General features: G+C 45.8%; 2 protein-coding genes across 2 annotated transcripts; both read right to left on the bottom strand.

The window, feature by feature from the left end:
• Nucleotides 1-3,206: 3,206 nt before the first annotated feature.
• LOC124658394 (E3 ubiquitin-protein ligase MIEL1-like) lies at nt 3,207-7,418 on the bottom strand. The gene is made up of 12 exons (XM_047196737.1): nt 7,305-7,418; nt 6,948-7,035; nt 5,709-5,753; nt 5,584-5,616; nt 5,415-5,492; nt 5,294-5,337; nt 5,164-5,204; nt 4,646-4,728; nt 4,482-4,573; nt 4,297-4,366; nt 4,005-4,043; nt 3,207-3,674 (listed from the first exon to the last, which is right to left on the bottom strand). Exons 1-12 carry the CDS (start codon nt 7,397-7,399, stop codon nt 3,504-3,506), a joined length of 879 nt encoding a protein of 292 aa, XP_047052693.1. The 5' UTR covers nt 7,400-7,418; the 3' UTR covers nt 3,207-3,503.
• A 1,855-nt stretch (nt 7,419-9,273) lies between these two features.
• On the bottom strand, nt 9,274-14,028 carry LOC124658393 (conserved oligomeric Golgi complex subunit 8). The gene is made up of 12 exons (XM_047196736.1): nt 13,860-14,028; nt 13,597-13,749; nt 12,476-12,624; nt 12,222-12,299; nt 12,049-12,142; nt 11,630-11,704; nt 11,097-11,393; nt 10,926-10,993; nt 10,789-10,843; nt 10,432-10,570; nt 10,141-10,325; nt 9,274-9,953 (listed from the first exon to the last, which is right to left on the bottom strand). The coding sequence occupies exons 1-12, from the start codon at nt 14,010-14,012 to the stop codon at nt 9,561-9,563; spliced, it is 1,839 nt and encodes a 612-aa protein (XP_047052692.1). The 5' UTR covers nt 14,013-14,028; the 3' UTR covers nt 9,274-9,560.
• Nucleotides 14,029-26,253: the final 12,225 nt, after the last annotated feature.

The following is a 26,253-nucleotide window of genomic DNA, read 5'->3' as shown; positions in this document are numbered from 1 at the left end:
ATTTTTCTAGAAAACAATGAAAGCTCCTAGCTATATAGGGCCATGCACACATTTGCATGCCATTGGTTTCGTCTGAAAGTAGTGTATTGGTATGCAAGAGATCAGATTGGATAATGTCTGCAGCCGTCCTTTCATCACCAGGAACCAAAAAAAAAAACACTATTGGAATAATTCCTTTGTGTTCAACAAGAGGAGATCTCATATATATAGTCCTTTTGATATCCGTTTGGCCCTTTAAGCTTGCAACACATGCATGCAACTTGATCTTAAAGACAAGCTTCCAGGGACTGGTCGATTGACTGCTGCAACTTTCTAAGAGTCAGCTATGCATATAACTGTGAATTACATGCACGTAAAGGACTAAATTCGGCGTTTTGTGCACAGAGTTATAAGTTTCTCATGTATATAGCCTTTTATATATTGTTGAGATTGAGGGTCCAAAATGTCCAAGTTTGATATTGCCATTTTATTTAGACTTCACCCCCGTGACTAATGTAATGTCCAACCATCCGCGTCTCAAAATCGTTTACTTTACCCCCTCTGTGTCAATTTTGTAGCGGAATTAATGTTCGTGCCGAAGAAAGTTGAGCCAGCTTAAACTGAGATTTTGTGGAGAAGTTAAATATACAAGAATAGATTGAAGAAAAAAACAAGATTAATCAGGCAAATTTTGGGAGAATGGGAAAAATCAAGTGGAAATAGAGTTTGAAAAATGCATATTCATCAATATATTAAGAAAATCATCATAAATTTGGTGGTAGAAATAAATAGCAGCATTTCAAAACTACTATAAAATCATGTTATTTGGTCAATGACATAAGTCCAAGGATTCATTAAATGAGATAACGTATTATTTTCAAGCTATTCAAAGATTGGTAGTTTATTTCAAACTTTTAGTAACTTCTCTGACTATTTAATTGCATTTTATGTTCTATGAAAAAAAATCACTTAGGTTTTTTTATAAATTTGTAGGTACTTTATTTACCATTTAAACTATCTTTTTAAAGAAAACAATTTAAAGATGGGAGCCACATTAGATAAAACGTTGCCTTCTTGGTGGAGGAGCGCAAAGGGCATTGATAGTTGAAGGATGACTTCTTAATAGTATGTGCGCAAAGGATTGAATATTAAGCTCGAATCATAGTTCAGGAGGCAATGTGCACTAATCTCTTTTATCTACTAATCGCACCGTTGTTGTATATCCATTTTAGACACACACACACACACACACACACGTTTGCTTCTCTGGCCATGTCCAAGGACAAAATAAAATGCAAGTGAAGTATAGTAGAGATGCTCCTCACATAAATCACCTTACCATCAGCGTCGCCAAAAATAAATCACCTTACCAAAACAAAATCAAACACAAGCATACCATACCATTGCTATTTATTCATGTATTTACAGTTCCGGTTATCCTTGATAAATAGGTTTAGGCTTTTCTACTTAACTGAAAGGCAGTGCTCCTGACAGTTTCACTGAAGTATATAGATGATCAGCACTACATATGCTAGAAAACTGAAGGTTGCATTCGGTGGCTGTGCAACTGCGAAGCGATTGTTAAGATTTGCCCTGGTGAAGTCCCTCAACTTTCCACCAGCCTGAAAAATTCCACTCAAACTCTGCGGAACGACAAGAACAGTGTGAACAACGATGCAGAATGCCCATACGGTACGGTCAGTGCTTTGGTTGATATGGAACCGATTCCGATCGACCAGCTAGCACAGCTTTTTACTGGGTAACCGGCGGTGAGTCGCCACAGGTTCAGAGAATAGCATCGGAAGAGCTCTCAATCTCTCATCAGCCTTATCTGTAGGTACAGAATCTGTCCAACTTGCCTGCTTTTCCTCTGAAGATTTAGCTGCTTCTGCTTTGCGAAACCCCCCATCATCATCAGCTGCCTGGTCGTATCACATATGAGGCGTGGCGATACCGACGACGGCGCAATCCTTGCTTTTCCTTATACAATTGACATCCTCACCGAATCGGTCAGCTCTGCTGAAGCAAGGAAAGCTCAGAGAGCGAGAGAGGGATTCTGCATGTGGCACCACCCAGTTGCTACATGTTGCAAGCATCTACAGAAAGTCAGCTTTTTTTTCATTATTTTTCTCCAGTTTTAATGCATGACGCAAATGGGCCGGCGCGTACGAAAGGATATATATGTCCTAGTAGAGATTTCGTTATCCTAATATCCTATAGATCAGCCATGATACTCTTCGCCTGGAAAGAAAAGGCTAGTGTTCTGTTACTAGAGCAATCTGCCAATCTCCATAGCTCCTCAAGAATCTTATTATGGTTCTGCGTTAATTCTTGGCTCCTCACCTTCTCAAGGGCTAGCTTTGGCTCCTACTGAAGAATGTATAGTGCAGCTCTTCAGATCAAATCTATGATGTATCCTTACATAAAGAGAATATTCTGAATTTTACATGTGTGCCATGCTGACAGCAAGTCTCTACCACTGCATTTTGTGTAAAACTTAGTCCAAATATTCTCAGAGACATAAGAAATAATTTTTAAATATGACTAGAGAGGGGCGAAAGTGTGTGCATTTTAACAGCACTGTCTATACACGATTAATTCTTTGACAATATGCTTTTACATGTGCACCACAAGACCTAACCTAGCTACATTGCTGCTGTACATATGCCAGCCTTGATATGCCGACACCTAAGAGGATCTTATGCCTTGGCTCTTTATTGTTCGATATGCATGAGCACGATGTGCATGCCTAAATTACCTGAAACCATGACAAAAACCAATACCATCCACGTCAAATCAGTGTGCGGTCTCATTAGATACTAACATATCATGTTCTGTCCTCTATTCTCACCCAGTTTTTAAGGATTTAGATCCCTGTTCTGGACATGGACAGCAACTGATGCCAGGTAATATCTCTATCTGTCGCTATCATCATCCTTTCACCTTCACCATGAGAGGACACCCCAAGTTTGCATGCATGTCTTTCTTGCAAGATGTCATCGTGATTTCTGTGCTATTAAGAATTGCATCTCTCAATCTTAGTCAAATTTGTGGTAATGATTTGGATTGATTCCACAATGTGTTACATACAGAGGAAATTTTGGTGTATGTTCATGTAGATCTCATACTTTTCTCGAATTTTGAGATTGATACAATCAGAGATCTTACGGCAGCAGTATACCAAAATTCCATTCATTGCAGTAGCGTCGAATTCAACTCCTGAAGAATATATGATGCTGGGCATCGCCCACAGAGATATATAAAGTGGTGGTGTTGTTATACATATATGTAGGACATACATCCAGGTGATCACAACAACGACTGTTCTCTTGCGGCAGTAATACACTAGTAGCTGCGATTCAGGAGATGAATTGAATCTTGGTAGAATGGTAAAGTAGCAAGAGCCCAAGGGTGGAGCTGACACTAGTCGGGCAATGCCGCAAAACAATGCTTCTTCTTCTATGTGTATGTGGTCTGGCATTGCTTGCGCAGACCAGGTAAGACACCAGCAGGACATAATCTCTCTACAAGTTGTTTTCGGATGAGTCTGTTGTCGACGGGGAACTGCTTTCTGATAAATCTGCAGGCCGTGACGTCGATCGAGTGTTGTATGAACTGCAGTGGCTGCACTTGTGGCCAATCACGTGGAAGTCCACCTCTGAGACTTTATTGCAGTCATTGCAAAGAACCCAAACCTAGACATGCAAAAGGACAGACCACTGTTAGCCTAAATCGACTAATGTATCCCATAAAAACTCTGACTAATGTATGAGAGTTGGCATGAAAATGGTCTTCTCATGCTTTCAAAGGGGATATACTTCTGTGTAATAGCTAATTTGTAAATATAGCCAGTGGCAGAAAAAAGTTTCCAGGTGGGTTCTGAAAGTGTGCCCAGTGAAGATGGTTTGCATGCATATATGTATATATCAATGAGGAACATAGCATTGGCTCGTGCGCTAGCATATAACAGTTTGGCAATGCAAACCATATCTGTTGGACTATATAGTTCAGTAACAAGAAAATACCTTGTAACGGTATACAGGAGGCATAATTGTTGCTTCAATCTACAATAGAAAAAAAAATCTGTTACTCAAGCACGCTCCAAAATATATCCAAATATTAAGAGCTGTCAAGCGCATCAATGCATCACAAAGTCCGAATATGATGAATACTTGTGGAGTGACTGTCATATGCATTCTTCTATCTGTTTCCTGGTGGAACACGTTTTGTCTTGCACAGCAGTGTGCTTTCGGAACACACAATGTTGCTTCTAATGCACACCTGTAATATCTAACATTTAGAAAATAAATGGTATACCTCTTGATCCAACATGCCCCAGGGAAGCGTCATGTCAAGAGCTGTCTTCGAGCATATTGGACAACTGTATCTGTAGCATCATAAGCCAATAAAAGTTACTACAAATGCCATAGCATCAGAGGTTAAAAAAAAAGAATAACTGAGCACACAGATACGTCCAGATTAAAAGAAGCGAAGGGATTTACTTATTATGTTCCACCATCTCAGAAAAACAATCCATGTGCATCGTGTGTCCACAGGTAAGAACTCTTGTCCCTTTTAATGAATCGAATAGATACTACACAGGAAATTCCACTTTTAAAATCTCCACAGTTCCAATAAGTGAAACGGTACAAGTTCTGGATGTTACCTCATAACAGATTGGGCAGTTCTGTCTCATTGAGTCCTCCACACACTGATGGTTATCACGCAATGCAACAGCGTAGCAAGACCCTATTTATTGCAGAACAAATAGTTGAGGAACTTAACTTATTGATATGAGTATTACACAATAAGAATGCTTAATACACATCGTATGTATGGCCCACAGGTTTCCAAGTGAACCAAGACAACTTTGCAACTTATACAGGGTCATTTTGTTCATCGCCAAACTTTCTATAACCAAGACATTACAATTTAAGACTAGATAGCGGACTCATTAAGAGTTTAAGACTGATATAGTGGACTCATAAATTGTATACTATTAGGCTCATTAGATTATCATCAGTTGGTCCACATGATTATTAAGGCATGATCCATTATAGATACAACAAAAAGGTCAACTTCCAGTTCCAGCAGGAAGAAGAACAGCTTCAGGAAAAGTAATTACGCTACTGCATCATGTGTCAGGAGCAACAGTTACACAAAGCCAAAATAATCAAAGCATACCACACTTTGCACAGTGGAAGTAGTTTTCCTTGCCACCAACCCTGGTTGAATTAAATAGATACAGGGTTAGTACTTTGCTTAATAATAATGCTTAATAATGTGCACGTGAAAGATGGTATTTAATGCACACCTGCATATGCCACAATCATAGCAATGGTACTGCCCTTTCTCTGTCTGCAGCAGAAGACAATGCATCAGCTCACAGGAACCACACTAAGTGCATAACCATAGTAAACAAAAATGAGACCTACGTCATCATCATAAAACTTGCATACATCACAGAAGTATTCTCCCATATTGACTCCACAGCTTATGCACACTTGTGACACCTGAACAAGAAAGAGAGAATTAGTTTGAGCAGAAAGACATCCCATGTGACATGGTTGACAATTAAAATAGTTTGTAGTGTTCAAGTCATACCTGTTGTTCAGTATTACAGAGCAGACATACTACCTGTAGCAAAGAAGGAAACCGATCATTCGTAATTTCTGAACCTAATGAAGTCTACTGATTGAACAGAACAAGAAAGGTGGTGAGAGGTGTACTTTTTCGACATCCTGGCGACATATACTATGCCGATCCCCCAAAGCCTGCAATGAAGACGACACCACTAAACTTAGTTAAACACAATAAATGCAGTTTATTGCTCATTAGCTGCTCTATACAAACTATAGATATATAACAGTTTATTTCTCCAAGGGAAAATGTTAAAACCCCAACACTATGAGTAACTGTCAAGTCAGAAGTACCAAGTTCCCTGTTGCTAACTTAAAGTTTAATCTATTAAGAAGACTAGCTTATGTTTCTACAGTGGTGTCCGGTTCGGTTTAAGCAATGCACCTAGGTTCCTTGAGAAATTGAGTAACGGCTGGTTGCAACAATTCCAGAGCAAGGAGAGACGTATGGTGGCAAAAGGAGTATCTGCAGTTTGTTGGTCTATTCACAGAATGAGAAACAGAGCTATATTAAGAAAATGGCTCTACGAGAACCATCTAACATTGATTTCTCCTAGTGCCGGTGGCAGGAATACTGGTCTGGGCTGCAGAAGGGCATGCTGTCGGGCCGTGGCATCCGAAGCCTTAAGCGCAAAACATGGCTGGTGACAGTGACCCGGAGGCTGGACAGCGGCTGAAGGAGTTTGCTTCGCATGACACTTTCAAAGTTGCTTAGATGTTTGAGATGTAATTCTGTAACTCGAAAAGCTAGGTTTTGTGCTGGCGTGCCGGTTTTTGGTGCTGGACAGGGAGTGGTTGCTGTTTTAATTTCAGGCTCCTAAAACATGATGTGATACTCTGGTTTTGTAAATGGAACTGGGAGCTTGGGCTCCTTCAGTCGGAAAAAAGCTTGTGTTTCTGCATTTGTTTTGCCAGGACCCTGAAGATTACATCATACCACATACCAGTCACTGAAATTTCAGGTGGCGACTTAGGATGCACAAGTTTCAACCAAACTAGTTGCTCGAAAGGATTAAAAGAGCAAAATCAAAATTAAAACCCACCACAATCATATAGCCGTACTAAAATATCGATTCAATATCGACCTAACCAACTTAACCTGTGAGGATGCCATGGAAGACTTGATGTTCCTTTCAGGCACGAACTACTAACCCTATATTTTCCTTTGGCTCGGCACAAACGAAAGCAGGCGATGATAACAGTGAAACACTAAACCGAGCGAGCGGTGATAACCGCACGAGCATGGTGGGTTACCTTCTACCTACATGGATGAACAAGCTAACAGTCACGCACGCGACGGCGGTGAGCAGAAGAGAACCAGTAGCGTACCGTGGCGTCGTTGTGGCAGTGGCGGCAGGAGAAGACCTCCTTGCAGCACGGCGCCACGATTTTGCATCTCCGCCGGTAATGCTCGCACCTGCGCGGTCAAAAAAAAAGGGGGCGGGGATCAGAATCGGCGCCGCCAGACGGAACTTGTCGGAAGGGAGCCCAGCGACGGATCACGAGACACGGGAGGAGCCCAGCGGACCAAGGCAAGCGAAGGACCGAAACCGCAACAGCGGGACGCGCCAGACGGCAGGGGGAAGACGGGGCACGCGCGGAATCGAGCGAATTGGATCGCCGAGACGAACGAATCGCAGCAAAAATGGCGGGGGAGGGCGAGAGAGAGAGGGGGTGCGGCCTAACCCGTGCTCCATCTTGCCGACGTCGCGGCGGTCCCCGTACGCGTCGACGGTGAGCTCGTGGGCGGCGTCGTCGGCGGGGAAGTGCGTTCCTCCCATCGCCGGCGGCGGCGGCGAGAGGATGGTGGTGGTGGGGAACGGGGAGGAGTGGATGGCAGGGTTGTAAAAATGGGCAATATGATGGAGAAGGCGGCCAAAGGAGCTATGGCGCCGGTTTTTTATTAGTCCGACTCCTTGGGAAGAGGAAAGGGCGTCAGCGGCAAGTCCAGGGCTGCGCCCGCTGCCTTAATTGCTAACTGCCCACCTATGATCTCATAAATTGTGGATAGGAATTTTGATATATTTTTATGGAAGTGATGTAACGAGAAAAACTTCCAAAACTTGCGAAGAGTGGGGTGCGGATATTCCGCAACTAGTTGCGCCTGCACCCTATCATTGGATGTCGCATTTTTTGTGTTTTTAAAAATTGTGAAATAAAATCGTGGACACGGGTTATGTTGTGTCTTGTCCATATATATTCCAAAATATGATCATATGTGACCTATGGAAAAAAAATCAAAGTGCATAGATTCGCATATCATTTGTCTTTTTTCTGCAGCCCAGACATTTTCAAATATTTGATGAAACTTCACGGACGCATAATGCACAACATAATATACGTTCTAGATTTATTTTCGTACTTTTTGAAAACTTCTAAGTGTAATATCTGAACGGGTGCAACTAGTTGCAAATGACAGTTTCCCGGAAGGGTGACAGTGTGTACTCCCTCTCGCCCAGATTAATTGACACACCTCCCGAGTATACTTCCACCAATACTAGATCGGAGGAAATAGTAAAAAAGAATATGTTGATTTTAAAATTGAATATGAGAAGGTGAACTTGAAAATCAAAAATTACAAGTAAATAGAGATGTATGAATATTTCACGTAACATATTTTATGAACTCAAACATTTTTAATTGGGAAAAGTTCAGATCCAAAAGATAGATCTAGAGAGGCCAACTCGGAACTTTGATTCAACTTTTGGCTGTCTCAGATATCTTTATTGTTCGTGCTCTTCAGTCTAATTTGTTCGTTTAATTAATGAATAAAGCATGATTGTCCCTCAAGCAGAGCTTAGGTACCACCAAAAAAATAGACTAATATACACACACAATGTGAATAGTTCACATAACCTTTGTTATGAATTTGAACAGAACAAGTAGGTGCAACACACGAACAATACACCCTACGCCCTCTCATTTATGATCTTCAAACCAATGTATCGACAAAAAAAGGATTAATACACTTTTTTAGTAGGGACGATTTCCAAGCGCTCTCGTCGGTGCCAAACCCCCGTATGCATTTCCTCGATTCAGGACAGAACGAATTTGAACAGCGGAATTCAGGTGGCGAACACTGTTATGTTAGGCCAGTCCTACGCAGCTACCAACTGCAATGTTGTTTGTCAAGATTTATCAAGGAGCGCCATTATGGCGCTGATTCGTTGATCAGTCGATGTCCAACTTGTCAAAGAAGATAAAGGGGATGATGAGGTGTGCGTGCACATGGCATGGGTCGCACGCACGCCTTGGTACTTGGTACCGGCCGGCACGCCAGCAGAGACGGAGATCCATCTTCTTCCGTTTCATTTTTCTTGCAACTTGCAAGCGCCATTCTTCCTCCTCTACCCTCTTCTGTTCTTTATTCGTCCATTCATTCAAGGAGATGAAGATCCATTTGCTTGCACTCTTGCATCTCCTCCCTCATGTTAATCTTTAAAGGTGTAAAATTTTGACTGGGATTTTTTTATTAAAAAAAAAGAAGAAGATGCAGACAACGAAGAAACAAGTGAATATTTCTCCCAAACCGTTACATAAATTGGATTGTCCCAAGCAATATTTCCTTGTTCCAAATAGATTGCCAAAAAAAACGGCCAAGCCAGCTCACAGAGCAAAGAACCTTCATGATCAAATGTGCAGTCAACAATGGGAATTCCTCAACAGTGTAGGGCGCTCGCTTGATATTATCAACTTATTGTCGTCAGTATGAAACAATCTTCCATCTACAACACCTAGGTATGGGCTAGACATGCACAGCTAAAATTTCAATGGTGTATTGTACAGATCAACACCAAACACTCTGAGATGAGATTCTTGTGTACACTGAGACCACGGGCAAAAGTAAGAACCAAACTGTCGATGAGCATAATCTTGCAGCAACGGCTCCTTGCTGCCCGAAGATAACCAGGACTTCGATAGACCCCGTAAACGAGGTCCAAGCTATGCGTTTGTGGGTACATCTGTTTGTGTGTTAGCCCCAGATGGTGCCACAGTGGCTCCGGCATTGCTGGTTACCTCTGGCTCTGGGCCATCGGTTAGATGTCCATTCTCGGAGGCCGCAGTCCCAGCACTCTCAATCGACTGCCTTCTCTCGATGCCTCCCGATTGCTTTCTATCGATGCCTACAGGCTGCTTCCTTTCGATACCTCCAGACTGCCTTCTTTCAATGCCACCTGACTGCCTTCTTTCGATGCTGCTGATCCCAGAACCTGACCTTGAAGGTACGGTCAACAGCTGGCTGACAGCATCGAATGTGCTGCGGCACTCTGTGATCAGCGTTCCTCCATTGGGATAGCATCTTCCAAAACATGCAGCGCAATAAGGATATGCAACCTGAGATGAGATGAGAAGTTTATATTTCAGACTTCTCTGAGTTGAAAGAGAAATATTACTGACTGTAATTTAGATCTGATGAGTTTGAGGCCTTGAACATATTCTGTTTTCTTTCCTTGCATAAGTGCACTTTTTTCTTTTGCTATTTCCATAGGTAGTTCTTAATCATATATGAAGCTAAAGTTACCTCAATAAATGCCTGGCAAAGTGAGATGAAAAGGGATGACTCATTTCCCCGCAGCATCCGCATGGCATTGTATCTGACTAGGGACTCAGAAACTGCTTGTAATCCTTTCACCACCTCCTGAGAAAGGACATGCTTCAAGCTCAATGGTGCACATGGTTTTAGCTCATTCATTGCTGCCGAAACACCTGCAACCATGAGTTTGAAACAAGAACATATCAACTTGTATGCTCACTAACACCATTCGAGTCAACACATGATTACAAGTTAATTCCTGAAACAAGTTAAACTTACCATTAACAAACACTGCGAGAGGTGGATGTTCCATTAAAACAGAAGGTGGTGTCACATCATCAGAAGTATCATCCACAACTCCATTTGTGACAAAGCCAATAGATGGCATTGGAACCCAACGATGTGAATCCAAGACAACCTAGCATGATTAGAAAATGTTATAGTGGCATCAGTTATGGTGCTAGACTAATATTTGCAGGAGAAAGAGTCTAGAGAATTGCAGAGTATAATGCGAAAGAGCAAACCACTCAGTAAAGTACCAAAGACCTTCTAATATGAATTCATGCTATGCATATCTAGAGAAGAACGAAATAGCATAGCCACAACAGCTAAAACACGTGGTATACAAATGCTTACCTGAAAATTCTCAACCGCCGTACCCATATTCTTGGAGAACAAATTCAAAACCGCACTGCAAGAAGCAGATAACGTCAGCAAACACAACTCCTTTCCAGCAAAGACAAAATATATTCTAATAATTAAATACCAATTACTTTTCGAAAATTGGTGGAAGCAGACCACGGAAATCCAGTCCAACCAAGCCAAGGCCCATTGCACAATACTGCGAGATGATCCAGTGATAAGAAATTACAAAAGTATTCAAACTGTTGGTAATAAAATTTGTACTATGAACTGTTACTCAGCAACAAAAACAAGATACTCACCATGCACTGTTCAAGAATGTTTGACAGAGACCCACCTTCCGTTATATTTGGCAACATAACTTGAAGAGTGGTGAGGTGATTACTAACTTGGTGCATTGCCCAGCTGAAAAGCAGCCCACCATCACTGTTCTCTTCACTTCCCGATTTATCATTGTTGAATATCGCTCGATATTGATTGACAACATCAAATAGATGCGTCCTGTGGCAACTCACCATGCCTTTCAGATAATCATATACATTCCTTTGGTCCAGATCATCAAGAATCCCAGAAAGCCATGCTTCCCTGCATCTCAGGAACTAGAGCTTATATCAGAGTTAGGAGGTGAAAGCGACCAAATTGCATTCTAACTACTGTTATGACCTACAAAAAGAAAAGGTTCACAGAAAACAGATTCTACAACACATGTACGAACTGCAAAAACTAGGATACTTAGACATGTTAACCAAGAAGAACCACTCATACATTTGACAGTAAAGCAGTATCTAAAGTTGAACCAGAATTATATCAAAATCACATGAAACATTCAGAATACCTGTAAGCGCAATTCGGATTCGCTGAACACTCCAATACGACGCAGATGTGCAACAATACGGAGGCATTCTGGTAACTGTAGGCAATAAAATGGACCAGACTTAGATACATATGTGCTGAAGAGAGTAGACAGATCAAACAATTTGGGGCAAGAAATGACACAAAACAAGGAAATACATTTACCGCTACACTAAAATACTGTAGGCAATAAAATGGACCAGACTTAGATACATATGTGCTGAAGAGAGTAGACAGATCAAACAATTTGGGGCAAGAATGACACAACACAAGGAAATACATTTACCACTACATTAAAAATATAATATTTACAGCAAAGAAGACAGCACAGCACAATCATTGCCAGTGTAAAATATGAAAATGGTGCTAGTCATTATAAGTTTAGTTGATCAACATCATCACCTGAATATTTGATCGGAGTTTCTGGAGAAGCTGTGAAATTAGTGACTGTATAGTCTTCTTGACTTCAGCAGCTAATCCTTGGATGACAGGTAAACTTCATATGAAATGGCAAATAGTTAATTATAATTATATTGAATGATGGGCAACAACATGTATTCTGTAACTTGACTTACTCTGGATGCAACTTTGAAATTTTACTAACAAAAGCTTCTAGATCAAGTGCCTCGTCATAGTTTCCATTCCGTATGCATCTGTAAGCGGTAGCGTATTAATTGATAGAACACTTGAAACTATACAGTACAGCACAAGAATATGGGTCTATAGTCTAACCAAGTGAACCAACGACCAAATGAAACATCAACAACATCAGTCAACTCAAATATGAACCAAATATCCTACGGAAACACTAACAGAACATGTCACATACGTGTCCATAAGTTGTGGTATTTCAAGCAGGTCAAGCAAGGTACTGTGGTTGGCTAGTAATGTCTGATTGAGCTTCCTCTCTTCCAAAATTTGATGTGCGGACTCGACAAACTCAGTGCAACCAGATGTTAAATTTGGTATCTCCTCTACCTACAATAATAAAAAAAAACAATATTGTCAAATATTTCATTTTCCTACTTCCAGCATGGCCTAAATCTTGTATGAATATAGTATCGCACTGGAATGATGTAAAATCTGCATAACGAGGAACATGTGAGCAATTTCACCTTCTACTGCTGGTAGTTCGAAATGAACCCAACTTACATAACTTCCATTTTGCAGTTTTTAGTGAGAAACATTGATTCAACAGACAAACAGATTGTGCTGGTTTTCAGAGCAAGGTGCAAAGCATCAATTAATCTGTATGTGGACTAGATCATTTTTTTTCTTGCATTGCATATAGATGTGGACATATGAATTCAATAAAAATCAATCACATAAGGAGCATATAGTATATAGCAAACAGTTTACGGAAGAATGCTAGAATGTATAGCTTACAAGAGCTAGTTAAATTTCTCAACCACACAAGAAAGCAGGCAAACATTTGCGGGCAAACAAATAGCTAAAGTTAATTTTTGACATTTAAAATTGGAGTCAATTCCACTCATAAGCAAGCAGGCAGATATACGTCTCCACACAGTTATAAATAGGCAATGAAGTGCATGTAAAATGTAATCGATGGTTGATGGATATGAGAAGAAAAACCCCCCATGTGAATAGTGAGATACAAACGAACTAAACAAGCCGAAGGATCAACATTGGACAGACTTGGAATGTTTCATTACGCATTTCTACCACTCATAAGTGACAGCACAATCACATTTCCAGAAAAACAGGGAGAAAGAATTACATCACACATTTCTTGCAGCAATATCAAAATGAGATCTACTAGCTATTCTCCTAGATCACTACCACCTCAAAATTGAAGCATTCATCGGATCACTCAACATGACATTGTTCGATTTTGCTCACAACAGGGAAAGTTAAGTTGAGATCTACTTACTCATCCACATAAAGCAACAAATAATTTCGATGCTACGAGCTGAGATGAGCTGACATTACCAGTGCCTCGAGGTGCTTGTCGAAGCCCTCGAGCTGCGCCCGGACGAAGGAGAGCGCCTCGGAGGCGGCTATGAAGGCGGCGTAGTTCTCCACCGCCACCTCCTGCATCTGCCGCCGCACCCGCTCCCCGTCCACCCGCAGCAGCTCCGGCTCCTGCGCCGACACGAAAACCGCCACCAAATCATCACCAGATCACTACCACCGTCGATCGTAGTAAGGATTGTGGAGCGCCGCAAGCGGGAGGAGTGGACTCGCGGGCGTACCTTGTGGAGGCGCTCGATGGAGAAGGATAGGAGCTCGGAGACGTAGGGCTGGTAGGCGGCTCCGGAGAGCGGGAGCACGGAGGCGCCGTCCATGTCGGCGCCGGCGGCGGAGAGCTCTGACGAGTGGCGGTGGCCCGCGTCGAGGAGGTCCATGGCGAGCGAGATCTGGAGGGAGAGGAAGAGAGAGTGGAGATGGAGGTTGTGGATTTTAGCGGTTGAGGCCCTCCCTTTGGGGTTTAGTTTAGTTTTTCAGTTTAGTACTAAGAAAATTCAAAGAGTTTTACATACGGAGTACCCCCTCAATTTACAATTAGTTCATGTTCTGAGTTTAGTCAATGTCTTTGTAAAATTTGTATTTTAAAACAATATCAATATCTACAATGTAAAACTTAGAATCACCATAAGCTCTATTTTAATTATGTGTATTTCTAGTTGATATTTTTCACTACAATCTTGATCAAAGTTGATAGTGCTTGACTTTAAAAAAAAAGCCAGAACGCAATCTAATAAAAACAGAGGGAGTACTGAATCAATTGGTGTTTTCATTTTTCGTTTTAAGTCAAACTTCCCTTAGCTTAACCTAAGTTATAGAAAAATATTTTAATATCTACAAACAAAAATTGATAGTTTAATAACCACAATATCAAATCTATTTAGTATCAAATTTTATTGTGGAATGAATGTAATAAAACGAATTTAATATTTTATATGTATATGTATTTTTCTACAAACTTAAAGCAATTTGGAAGTGGAGAGGAGCGCTCATTTCCCCCCTCCCTGCTCTCCCTCAACCTTATCCCTTGAAAGTCTTCTCCCTCCCCCCGGCTCCTCTCCCTCTCCCCTCCAGCGGCCTAGCCGGCCGGAGGCGGCGGGAGAGAGGAGACCGGCCCCCTGTATAGAGTAGTCTAGGTTCTAGTTCGGTAGATAGTTTGGCGTTATCCCGGTCTGGCGTCATGCCGTGTATCCGGAGGCTATGGTGGCCGGAGCTTTCGAGTTGCTCCCTGCCGGTGGTGGAGACCTCCCTGCCCATGCTGCTCCGCTGGTTGGAGCCGAAGATGGACGGGGCGTTTTCTTCTGCACCTCCCCCCAATAAGCTCGACGGAGCTCTCCTTCGACCCGTTTTTCCTAGATCCGGCCGCCGTGGTGGTGGGCGGCGACGGGAGACGGCCAGATCTGGAGTTCCAGGGGTGTCCCTCGAAGCTTCTTCTGGCGAAGAGCATCAGCAACGGCGAGGTTGCACCGCTGCTACGTCTGGCCAATGGGGCCTCTTCTCACCTTGGAGCTTGATGCTTCAACGGATCTTCTTCCTCCAGGCTAGAGAGCCACGGAGGATTTACTTCGACCTCACCGCGGCACTGCACGCCGACCTCGCCCCAAGTGGTTTCGTCCCCGGTGATGATCTCGGCGGCCGCGTGTTGCGGTCAGAAACCCACCGGCGAGCAGCGACGGGCAACACAGTAGAGCCGGGAGGCTCCCAGGGCTGCGGCTGGCCCTGGCCCCTCCGAGCGACGGCCCGCAAAGACTCCGGCACGCACGTCCGATGCTGATGCAAGGGCGTGCCACCTGACCTATACCTGGTCAGGAAGGTGTTGGATGTGCCTCGCTTAGTTCCTGCATGGCATACACGTAAACATTAAATACGAGCCTCGATCGGCTCTCAGGTTGTCCTGTGAATCGGCTCAAGGAGCCAATCCACCCATGATCCGTACGAGATGTACGATCAGATGGTGGTCCTGCTTGATCAAAACAAAGCTAAAACGACCTACTACGATTTAGGGTTTTCACCACATAATCGGAACATCCTACTCGTGATTGAGCCTGGCGGCCACGCACGGTGATCGTAAACCGACCCTAGACAAGGCCTAAAAACCAACACGAAGTTGATCCCCGGAACATCCTGTCTAGGGCTAGCAAACTACACCCTACGCGCCACTGGATCCTTCAACCCGTTTGTAAGGCCTAACTATGCAGATATTAAACTAATCCTTGAAGAACAAGGAGCAATCATAACGGATCGGATCTACCAAATAATGATCAAGCGGGGTGCCGCCCTTACACCCAAGATAGGTGTAAGGACGGCTAGACATCTAAGGGTCGCACGACGACAGCATATGATACGATGAACAATGCTAACCCTGAAACATCTATGATAACTACGTTGCTCGCCATCAACAAGGCTTCAGCACGAGCAACGCATGAACAGCGAATAAACGTGTATCGCCTAGATCGCAAGATGCGATCTAGGCAGCATGATGCTTACCGGAAGAAACCCTCGAGACAAGGGAGTTGGCGATGCGCCTAGATTGGTTTGTGGTGAACGTGGTTGTTGTTTATTTCATAAACCCTAGATACATATTTATAGTCCGTAGACTTTCTAACGTGGGAATAATCCCAACGGTGCACGAGCCAAACTCTATCTAACCGACACGTATCCTACTATGTTACAGATACACGGGCAAACTAGCCCAAACTTTGTATACAAGGCCGATTCATGTATTTCTTCCATATATATTCTTCAAGCCCATCTGTAGTCGCGGCCCACCTCTGATCCGGTCAAATTCTGGTGATAACACATGCCCCCCTGGTTTTGGAAATGACAATTCCAAAATCACTCCGCTTTTCTTCGTCGGGTCATGTCGTGGCAGAGCAGAACCGCCGCAGTATCCTTCATCATGATGCCTTGCCACTTCCACTTCTCAGCAAGATTTGATAGCTTTAACATCACTCCCTCGGAAACCGCAATGGCATTAAATCTCCACTATACCCCCTTTATTTAACTGTGCCGAACGGTTCGCCACTTCATCCTCTTGCTCTGTTCCGGCCATCGGCACCCAAAAAACCCTCTTTCCCTGTAGCAATGTCTTCCTCTTCCTCCATCTCTTCAGGCCTCTCTTTCCAATCTTCCTCCTCGAGCGAGCAGGAGTGGAACTTCGACCATGTGCCAGAAGGCCCACCCGAAGCACTCGTCGGGTCGGATGGTGACTTACCTCCGACCGATGGGGAGGACGACCTCGAGTTCCTCATTGAAGGGGAGCCGAAGAGCGAGAGCGAAGACGACCTCCACTCCTGGGCGAACCCCACCTCCTCCGACGAGGAGGAGGAAGAAGAAGAAGTAGAGGAAGAAGAAGAAGAGGAGGAGGATGATTCCTCCTCCTCCGCCTGGGTATCCGCCGGCGAAGCGCTTCCGCGCTTGGGCGGACAGCGAGGACGATGATGATGACGAGGAAGAAGAAGCTCCGGCCGAGGGCTGGGGTAGCAGCGACGAGGACCTCTCCGGAAGCAGCGCCGACGGCAGCTACGATGCTGGCGACGAGGCCAGCGAGGATTAGTAATGAAGGACTAGTAGTCCCTGAGCAATCGGCTCTTCTTTTGTTCTTCCTTTCTCGAGCAATCGGCTCTTCATTGTAAAAAAACCTCCTTATTAATGAAGAAGAAATTTCTCAGCCGATCTTGTCCTTTTACCAATTTTGCCGATTGCTAAAATAAGTCAGCAAATCAAGAGCCGATGGCAGCACATCGGACATTTCCATGAAACGCGAGCAAAGCCAACTCTATTGTCTATCCAAATGGCAATCTGTGACTTGTCCAAGAGAGCAAAACTCAGACCCCCAAAACGCCGCTTGAACAGATCCAACCCCCGGCCATATGAACCTCAGATGTTAAATCGCACAGGTTCGCAACTGAAACGGACCCAAGGGTAACATCATCCAATGCCCACGCTATGGTCTCTGGCCTGAAGGTGATCCTTGACCGCTCCTGGCTGTCCGAACATAGCGCCTTGCTCTATCTTTTTGTAGCAACAGAAACGGCCCTGACCCTGTAGATGATGATGGCTTTCCTTTCAGGCTCCTTCCAGCAGCTCTGGTGACCTCCTTCTGCAACAACTCACCACTTTCGAAGAAGTTTATGATGCAGGGTCAGCCGACGACACTCCAATCGGCTTCCAAAAACAGAGTGCCTACCAAATCAGCTGCCCCCCGAGCCTCAGTCAAGGCGAGGACGGTAGTTCAGACAAATGGACCCAAATTCGAGCGAATCTCAGAAACCCAACACGCAGAGCCAGCCAAACTTGCCACCATCGATCACCTTTTCTTCCATCGAAAGCCGATACTGCAGATGATCACCAGCGGCTTAGAAACCAAAACCCCTCTGACAAGGTTGTCTTGTACGCCCAAAACTCCTCTGACAGCACTGCTGAACTGGCAACCTTGCGCACAGAGTTGGAGGTCCTCGTGTCTTGAACACGCCACTGGTAGATCCCATGAAATTTGCACTAGAGTCGATGGCCGTGCATCGGCTTTGTTCCTTAGCTCTAAAGTCGATGTCTGTGCATCGGCTGTACCTTGTGAAAAAAAAATTACTGGCCAATTTTTCTATCGGCCCCCAATACTTTTGCTGCACATGTATCGCACATGTTCATCTGATTAGGTGCCCCCCGAGCCGATTCTGCCAGGTAACTGCTGATATCGGCTCTGTGGTTAGCCAAGGCACTATATGTGAACGTCGGCTCTGTTAGGACCAGTGTTGACTTCTTCCAGCTCATCAGCCGACGTAAACCCATTGCCCATTAGATCGACGTTGAACCCAGGGAGAACGCATGGTGAGGATAATTTTGGCCGATTGCTAGAATCGGCCTCCATGTTGATTAAATCGCTCAATGAAGGCTTTGCGATGTTCCTCCATAGATCCTTGGGGCCGATCAGATGGATCGGCATCGCCACGTTTGTCCATAGATGTTGCTCTTGTTACACGGTCAGACCGGTGGATAAGACCAGCCTAACCCCGTCCTTCGTCACGTCGATGCGCTCGCGATCGTCCAAATTGATGCCCGAGAGTGGCTCTTGGCCTGTTGTCTCCCAAACGTTCATGCCAGCCGTCGAAATCTCGGCTGAATCATCTGCGTGGACGACCTCTATTTCATCTCAATCCCACTGTATCAAGCATTGGTGCATCGTGGATGGAATGCAACAGTTGGCGTGGATCCAATCTCTTCCTAGCAGGACAGCATAGGTGCTCTTGCTGTCGACAATAAAGAACGTCGTAGGGATGGTTTTTCTTCCTACGGTCGGATCCACGTTCGTAACACCTTGTGCGTCGGATGCTTGGCCGTTGAAATCGCTCGGTGTCACATTGGTCTTGATCAGATCCGAGCTAGAGCGTCCCAACCGACGTAGCATGGAGTATGGCATAATGTTGATCGCCGCTCCGGTGTCCACCGAGCATCTTGTTGACAGGCTGCCCATTGATATAGCCTCGCAAGTACAAGGCCTTCGGTGTGTCCGTAGCTTCTTTCTCGTGGCTTCTCAAAGATAACCGGCCGTGGGCTGCAGTCAAGTTCTGCCACAGGTGCCTCGTCTAATCCTGGAGCACTAAACTCCGTCGGAAGGATGAACACCATGTTTGTGCCAGCCGATGTTTCATCATCGGCTTTCTTTTGTCTGGGGCGCCACTCTTTCCTTTGTGGCCGACCTTCTTCGTCCGGGGTTCGCTGAATTTTAGCGGCCGGATCAGGCCGCGCCTTCCTCAACGTGTGCGGGTATAACCTCTCGGCTTCCTCCAAACCACGTAGTCGCTGAACCCTACGCTTTTGGGAACGGCTGAGTCCATCAGGGCACCACCTTGGCCGGTGGTACTTATCTTCTTCTTCATCATCATCGTCTTCTAATTCCTCGAGATCTTCCATCCGAGAGGACTCAGCGTGCTTGTTCCGAGGCGGGAGAGGCCCTAGACTTTTGAACACGGACACGTTAGCTGCATCCTTCTTCTTCTGTTTACATTCTGGGCAGTTGCCGATTGTAGGTAATCGGCTCATTCCTGAATCCCAGCAGTGTCTGAAGAAGGGACAGTCCCAGTGCCTATCCACGTCGTCTTGCTCTCTCGACTTTTCCTTGGCGTGGCGCTCATATCTCTCCTGGTCGCGATCATGCCGACAATGTCTCCTGGCGTCCCAAGCCAGACGATCTCTTTCGTCCTCGCTGTTATACCGTCGGCGTTGGTCATATTGACTCACATACTTGTTGAGGAGGTGATCAGAGAGAGGTCGTTGATATCTTACGTTCCTCACTTCTCCCTCTGTGATGTAGCGCTTGCCATCGTGACGGAGCCGATCGCGTGGAACGGCTTCCTCTGTGTCCTTGCTATGAGAGCAGCTGCCCTCGTCTCCGTCCTTACCAGAGTGGTGCCCAGGTCCTACCATGTTGATATTGCACGAGAATCCTGGCTGGCACCCTCCATGGTAAGTGCACTCCACCATGTTAACGGCGGGGAAGGGGTGTGTGTCAACCTTCATGGCGTATTGGCTGAAAATTAGACGCCCTTGTTCTACCGCCATTTGGACCTGCCGACGCCACACCCTGCGAGTCGTTGGTGGCGTGGGTGAACGTGTTATGCCACTTGCGGTATGGCTTTCCGTTCAGCTCCTCGCGCCGTGGGGATCTTGTGGCCTTCGGGTACCTTTAGCTGTTTCTCCTTAAGTAAGAGGTCGAAAATTTGCTCAGCCTTGGTGACATTGAAGTCAAACCCTCTTGGAGGACCTTGTGGCTTAACCCACTTACAGGACACGGGGCTTGCCCCCCGAGTCCATTCAGCCACTGCTACCTCCTGATCTCCCGCAGAGCCTTCATCTTCATCTGCCTCAACCAGGACCACCGCACGTTTGAATTTATCCTGGTAAACGTCTGGGTGGCGCTGCTCATATGATGACAGCTTCTGCACCATGTGCGCCAGTGAAGGGTACTCTTCTTGGGAGGCCACATCCTTGATCGGTGATATGAGACCCACCACCGCCAACTCGACTGCTTCTTTTTCAGTCACACGAGCCGAATAGCATCGGTTCCTAACGTTTCTGAAGCGCTGGATGTATTCTGACACTGTTTCTCCGCGCTTCTGTCATACTTGTGCTAGATCGGCAATGCCAGCCTCGGAATCCTCTGAGTGATACTGCATGTGGAACTGCTCCTCCAACTGCTTCCAAGTCCGGATTGAGTCTGGTGGCAGCGATGCGTACCACCCGAAAGCCGATCCTGTGAGGGACCGTGCGAAGAACCTCACACGCAGCTCATCCGATGCTCGAGATCGTGCCCAGCTGTGCCAAATATCGGCTCACATGCTCGATTGAGCTGGAACCATCCGATCCACTAAATTTGGAGAATTCGGGGAGCCGATATTTGGGTGGTAGTGGGATCAACTCGTACTCGTTGGGGTACGGCTTGGAATAGCCGATTGCCCTCCTTTTCGGCACCATGCCGAACCGGTCTCTCAAGATTGTGCTCGATCTGATCCACGGTGCTTGGCTGCGGGAGTCGAACTACGAAGATTTGCCGGAGTGGCATACTTAGCCAGCCATGCTTGCTTCTCAAGCTCCGAGCCAAGCTGCAGGAGTTGGGCTCCGGAGGTTTATCGGGGTGGCGTACTTGGCTAGCCACGTCCGCTTCTCGAAGATCTGTCCCCGAAGTTCCTCCTGTTGTTCCGGAAGTCCCTCGCTGTTGCGGTCCGGTTTGTGAGGGCCCGATTCATCGCAGTCCGGCACGTATGTGCACGTGTATCCGTGAGGGATCTCCTTAGGCGCCTCATGCAAGAACTCGGTAGTCACTAGGGTCACCACCGATCTTGTAGACGACGTATGCCGGTGAATTCGGCACTTACGGTGCTGCCAACGCGAATGGCAGCGGTGGACGGGACCGGAGTGGCATCTCTCCTTGGTGAGTCCCTAGAGCTGGTCCCGACGGAGAGTACCGATGCTTCATGATTTCTGGATCACGCGAAGAGCGACACGCTCCAAAGTGTTCACCGGGCTCTCGGAATGGCGGTGTAGCGAATGAGCTACCATGAAGTTAATCTCCCGACGCAGGCGACCTAGTGCGTTCTTCGACGGGGCGGACAGGTCCACTCCATCGAGCGCGCCTTCAGGTGAGAACCCTTTCCACCCGATGCCATGTGAGCGGGTTCCGTGAAAAGAGCCGATGAGGTCGGCTTCGAGGATCGCTTTGACCTCGTCATACTTCTTCTTGAGCTCCTCGGTCGGATCCTCGTACGTGATCGGAGTGCCTTCCGCCATCTCGGATGTAGATGGCGATGCGGTTGATGTCGAAGATTGTCCCACCGGGCGTGCCGAGAATGTGTTGCGGTCGGAAACCCACCGGCGAGCAGCGACGGGCAACACGAGTAGAGCCGGGAGGCTCCCGGGGCTGCGGCCGGCCCCGGCCCCTCCGAGCGACGGCCCGCAAAGACTCGGCACGCACGTCCGATGCCGATGCAAGGGCGTGCCACCCGACCTATACCTGGTCGGGAAGGTGTTGGATGTGCCTCGCTTAGTTTCCTGCATGGCATACACGTAAACATTAAATACGAGCCTCGATCGGCTCTCGGGTTGTCTCGTGAATCGGCTCAAGGAGCCGATCCACCCATGATCAGTACGAGATGTACGATCAGATGGTGGTCCTGCTTGATCAAAACAAAGCTAAAACGACCTACTACGATTTAGGGTTTTCACCACATAATCGGAACATCCTACTCGTGATTGAGCCTGGCGGCCACGCACGGTGATCGTAAACCGACCCTAGACAAGGCCTAAAAACCAACACGAAGTTGATCCCCGGAACATCCTCGTCTAGGGCTAGCAAACTACACCCTACGCGCCACTGGATCCTTCAACCCGTTTGTAAGGCCTAACTATGCAGATATTAAACTAATCCTTGAAGAACAAGGAGCAATCATAACGGATCGGATCTACCAAATAATGATCAAGCGGGGTGCCGCCCTTACACCCAAGATAGGTGTAAGGGCGGCTAGACATCTAAGGGTCGCACGACGACAGCATATGATACGATGAACAATGCTAACCCTGAAACATCCATGATAACTACGTTGCTCGCCATCAACAAGGCTTCAGCACGAGCAACACATGAACAGCGAATAAACGTGTACTGCCTAGATCGCAAGATGCGATCTAGGCAGCATGATGCTTACCCGGAAGAAACCCTCGAGACAAGGGAGTTGGCGATGCGCCTAGATTGGTTTGTGGTGAACGTGGTTGTTGTTTATTTCATAAACCCTAGATACATATTTATAGTCCGTAGACTTTCTAACGTGGGAATAATCCCAACCGTGCACGAGCCAAACTCTATCTAACCGACACGTATCCTACTATGTTACAGATACACGGGCAAACTAGCCCAAACTTTGTATACAAGGCCGATTCATGTATTTCTTCCATATATATTCTTCAAGCCCATCTGTAATCGCGGCCCACCTCTGATCCGGCCAAATTCTGGTGATAACACCGCGGCAACGAGGTTCAGGCAACGCGTCGGTGGAGAAGGACCCGATCGCTTTTTCGGTTTTCTTCTAGGGTCCTTTTTAGAATTTGTGAGAGCCATGCTGTAATTTCTTTCTTTTTTAGGGTTCTCCATGTAAGCTGTACCCACCGCTAGAAATGAAGTTTCTGGGTCCGTTTGGACCCAACCCTGTTCAAAAAAAAAAGCAATTTGACTAATAACACACCTAAATTTTCAATTATTTTGGAACGAAGTGTTTAACCCACATCAGCTATAGTGGACTGGTGTTACAAGAATCAAGAAAGGCAATTTAATAGTTGTAGCAGAATTGATCATTTCCCCTTTCTACTGCCCCATTTCTAACAATATGGGTATAAAAATATCCCAACATATATAACATAATAGGAATTACATATGATAAATCATCTCATAAATAGCGGTCAGCCATCAAATAAGTATAAGGGCTCCTTTGATTGATAGGAATTGCATAGGAATAGTGTAGGATTTGAATCCTATAGCAATTTTTTCTAGACATGTTGTTTGATTTATAGGAACTTATCCTATAGGAATTAATTCTATAAAACTCTTGTAGTGTAAATCATATAGGAAAAAACATGATGTCATACCTCATGGAAAATTTCCTTTGCTACAATCAAACACACTTCATTTTCCCATAGAATTCAAATAGCCATGACATTCCAATCCTGTACTTTTTCCTATTCTTATGATTTCCCTATCCTATAAATCAAAGGAACACTAAGTATTTGACCGCAATTAAAATAGGGCAACTAATGGGGTCTACATAGGCCCCATTGCTAACAATATGAGAAATGGGTATACAATAATCCCAACATATATAACATAATAGGAATTGCATATGATAAATCATCTCATAAATAACTAAAAGTATAGAGATGGTAAACCTAGAGGGGGGGTGAATAGGTTTCTACAAGTTTTAATTCTTTCTTTGCAATATTAGGCTTTGCGGAATATAAAGGTGAGCCTAATGCAAACTAGGTGAAGCAACCTATATGAGGATACAACTAACTCGAGCACGAAGGCTCTCACGAGCGATTAAATCACAAGTAAGGAGTTCGGTTAGAGCTAACTGATAGCACGCGGAGACGAGGATGTATTCCCGTGTTCCCTTACTTTGCAACAAGGTACGTCACGTTTGGAGGGGTGGAGGTCCCACGAAGGATTCCCCACGCCACGAAGGCTCACCCTATTCTCCGGAGCCTATCCCACGAAGGAATAGCTCACTCACTTGTGGTAGACTTTGAGGTAGCCTCCAAACCTTCACAATCTTGCCCGGAGCAAATCCACAGCCCGGATGCTTCCGGACTCCTATTGCCCACCTAGGGTTTCCAAGGAACCCTAGGAAGCAAGCTTCTCGATGAATACAAGGGGGAATGAGATTTGGCTTGGTAGAACGGTAGATCGGGTCCTCCTCTAACGATTCCTCGGAGGGATTTGAGTTTGGGTGGAGGAGGAGGGAGATCTGAGGCTTTTGGTGTTTCTAGCAATGAAGTAAGAGAGAGAGAGCTCAAGAACAGCTTGTAGTGTAGTGCCTAACTGTTCAGAGGTAGGAGAAGGCCTATTTATAGTGTTCTTCGAAATATGGCCGTTGGTCACTTGCCACCTCAGCTTTTCTCTCGACAAACCCGGTCAACCGGACCACGGACTCGGATTGCCCGGTGCGAGGCCGGTCGGACCGGACCAGCGACCGGATGCCCTTCGCGTCGTCCAGGAGCTCCTCCGGTTGGCGGCCGGTTGACGCCCGGTTGGCGACCGGTCGACCGGGCCGCACGCCGGACTCTCCGGTTGGTAGGCCGGTTGACCGGTCGGCAACCGGATCTGTTGGGTTCTCGTATGGAGTCCGGTTGGCGACCGGTCGACCGGGCCGTGCGCCGGACTCGCCCCGGTTGGCGACCGGTTGACCGGGTAGCACGCCGGACTGGCCGGTTGGCGGGCCGGTTGGACCGGGCTGCACACCGGATTCTGCTGTAGACCCCTTTTCGATTGTTGTTGAAGTGGGGGGTCTCCTTTAGCCTTCTTGTTCCTTTGATACACTATTTATGCCTCTTTGCCTAATACCTAAGATTATCCTTATAAACATATTAGGCCAAGTAGTCTACGGTGTCATTGTTACCAAAATAATGGATAAGGGTAAAATACCCTTACAATCTCCCCCTTTTTGGTATACGATGACAAACCGAGCTAGAGTCACAAATAGATATTATGATAAGCTCTACACCTTGATTCCATATAAGATATTACGACAGACTCCCCCATAATGTGTGCACTTGGAGAATTTGCGTTTGAATGCAAAGTGCACCATTTGTGGAACATGAGAAGCTCCCCCAATATCTTTAGGAAACAAGCATGGTATGGAGATGTGCATATCAAGATATATAAGCATAGCACACATAATCATCCTAACATAGAGTAGCACACATAATAGTCGTCCATACACATCCATACACGAATTATTCGAAGTAGCAAATGGTTCTTGAGAAATCAAAGCAAATAAGCACAAGCCATATAAGATCCAAATAAAGCAACACCCATGGCTTGTGACGATGATAAAAGAACCCCGTGGTCCTAGACTCTACTCTCTTCTCCCCCTTTGGCATCGGAACACCAAAAAGGCGAAGAAAAGAGGAGAGATGCTATCGCACCCATCAATAGAACTGATGCCCGGAGGAGTAGGAGCTCTCGCCATCACCGCGTGCAGCCGCATCACCTTCATCCTCATCACCATCATCATCAACAGGGGTAGGAGCACGAGCAGTCCCAGGAGGAAGGCCACCATGAGCATACATGGAGAAGTCGAAGTTCTGGATCATCTCATCGGTAAGGAGAGGCATCTCCCACTGAGGTGCTCCACAGGCTCCATCTCAGGTCCAGAAGGAGGAACAGGAGCATTCCGCGAGGCCATGAACTCATTCTGGCGCCTCCTTGTCTTCTGGTTCACAGCAAGGCTCTGATGTGCAACATCATTGGTGTTCTTGCACATTTGCCACATGCTGGAGAAGAAGCGAGCGGCACCATGCTTGGAGCGCCGAGAGTAGCTGGAGCTAGCATCATGATCATGGTGTTCCTTGGAACGACACTCG

This window comes from Lolium rigidum, chromosome 5, assembly GCF_022539505.1.
Source record: "Lolium rigidum isolate FL_2022 chromosome 5, APGP_CSIRO_Lrig_0.1, whole genome shotgun sequence".
Taxonomy (NCBI): domain Eukaryota; kingdom Viridiplantae; phylum Streptophyta; class Magnoliopsida; order Poales; family Poaceae; genus Lolium; species Lolium rigidum.
The sequence above is the reverse complement of the archived record's forward strand: the minus strand, read 5'-3'. Positions and strand labels throughout refer to the sequence as shown.

Excerpts from the sequence above, each read along its gene's own strand:
- LOC124658394 (XM_047196737.1), bottom strand. The coding sequence starts at position 7,399 with ATGGGAGGAACGCACTTCCCCGCCGACGACGCCGCCCACGAGCTCACC. Across the intron at positions 5,754-6,947 it reads ACTGCCACAACGACGCCACG|GCTTTGGGGGATCGGCATAG; the intron begins GTACGCTACTGG and ends TCTTCATTGCAG. Across the intron at positions 5,617-5,708 it reads GTCGCCAGGATGTCGAAAAA|GTAGTATGTCTGCTCTGTAA; the intron begins GTACACCTCTCA and ends TCTTTGCTACAG.
- LOC124658393 (XM_047196736.1), bottom strand. The coding sequence starts at position 14,012 with ATGGACCTCCTCGACGCGGGCCACCGCCACTCGTCAGAGCTCTCCGCC. Across the intron at positions 10,844-10,925 it reads CTTCCACCAATTTTCGAAAA|TGCGGTTTTGAATTTGTTCT; the intron begins GTAATTGGTATT and ends TGCTTCTTGCAG. Across the intron at positions 10,326-10,431 it reads TCTCGCAGTGTTTGTTAATG|GTGTTTCGGCAGCAATGAAT; the intron begins GTAAGTTTAACT and ends TCATGGTTGCAG.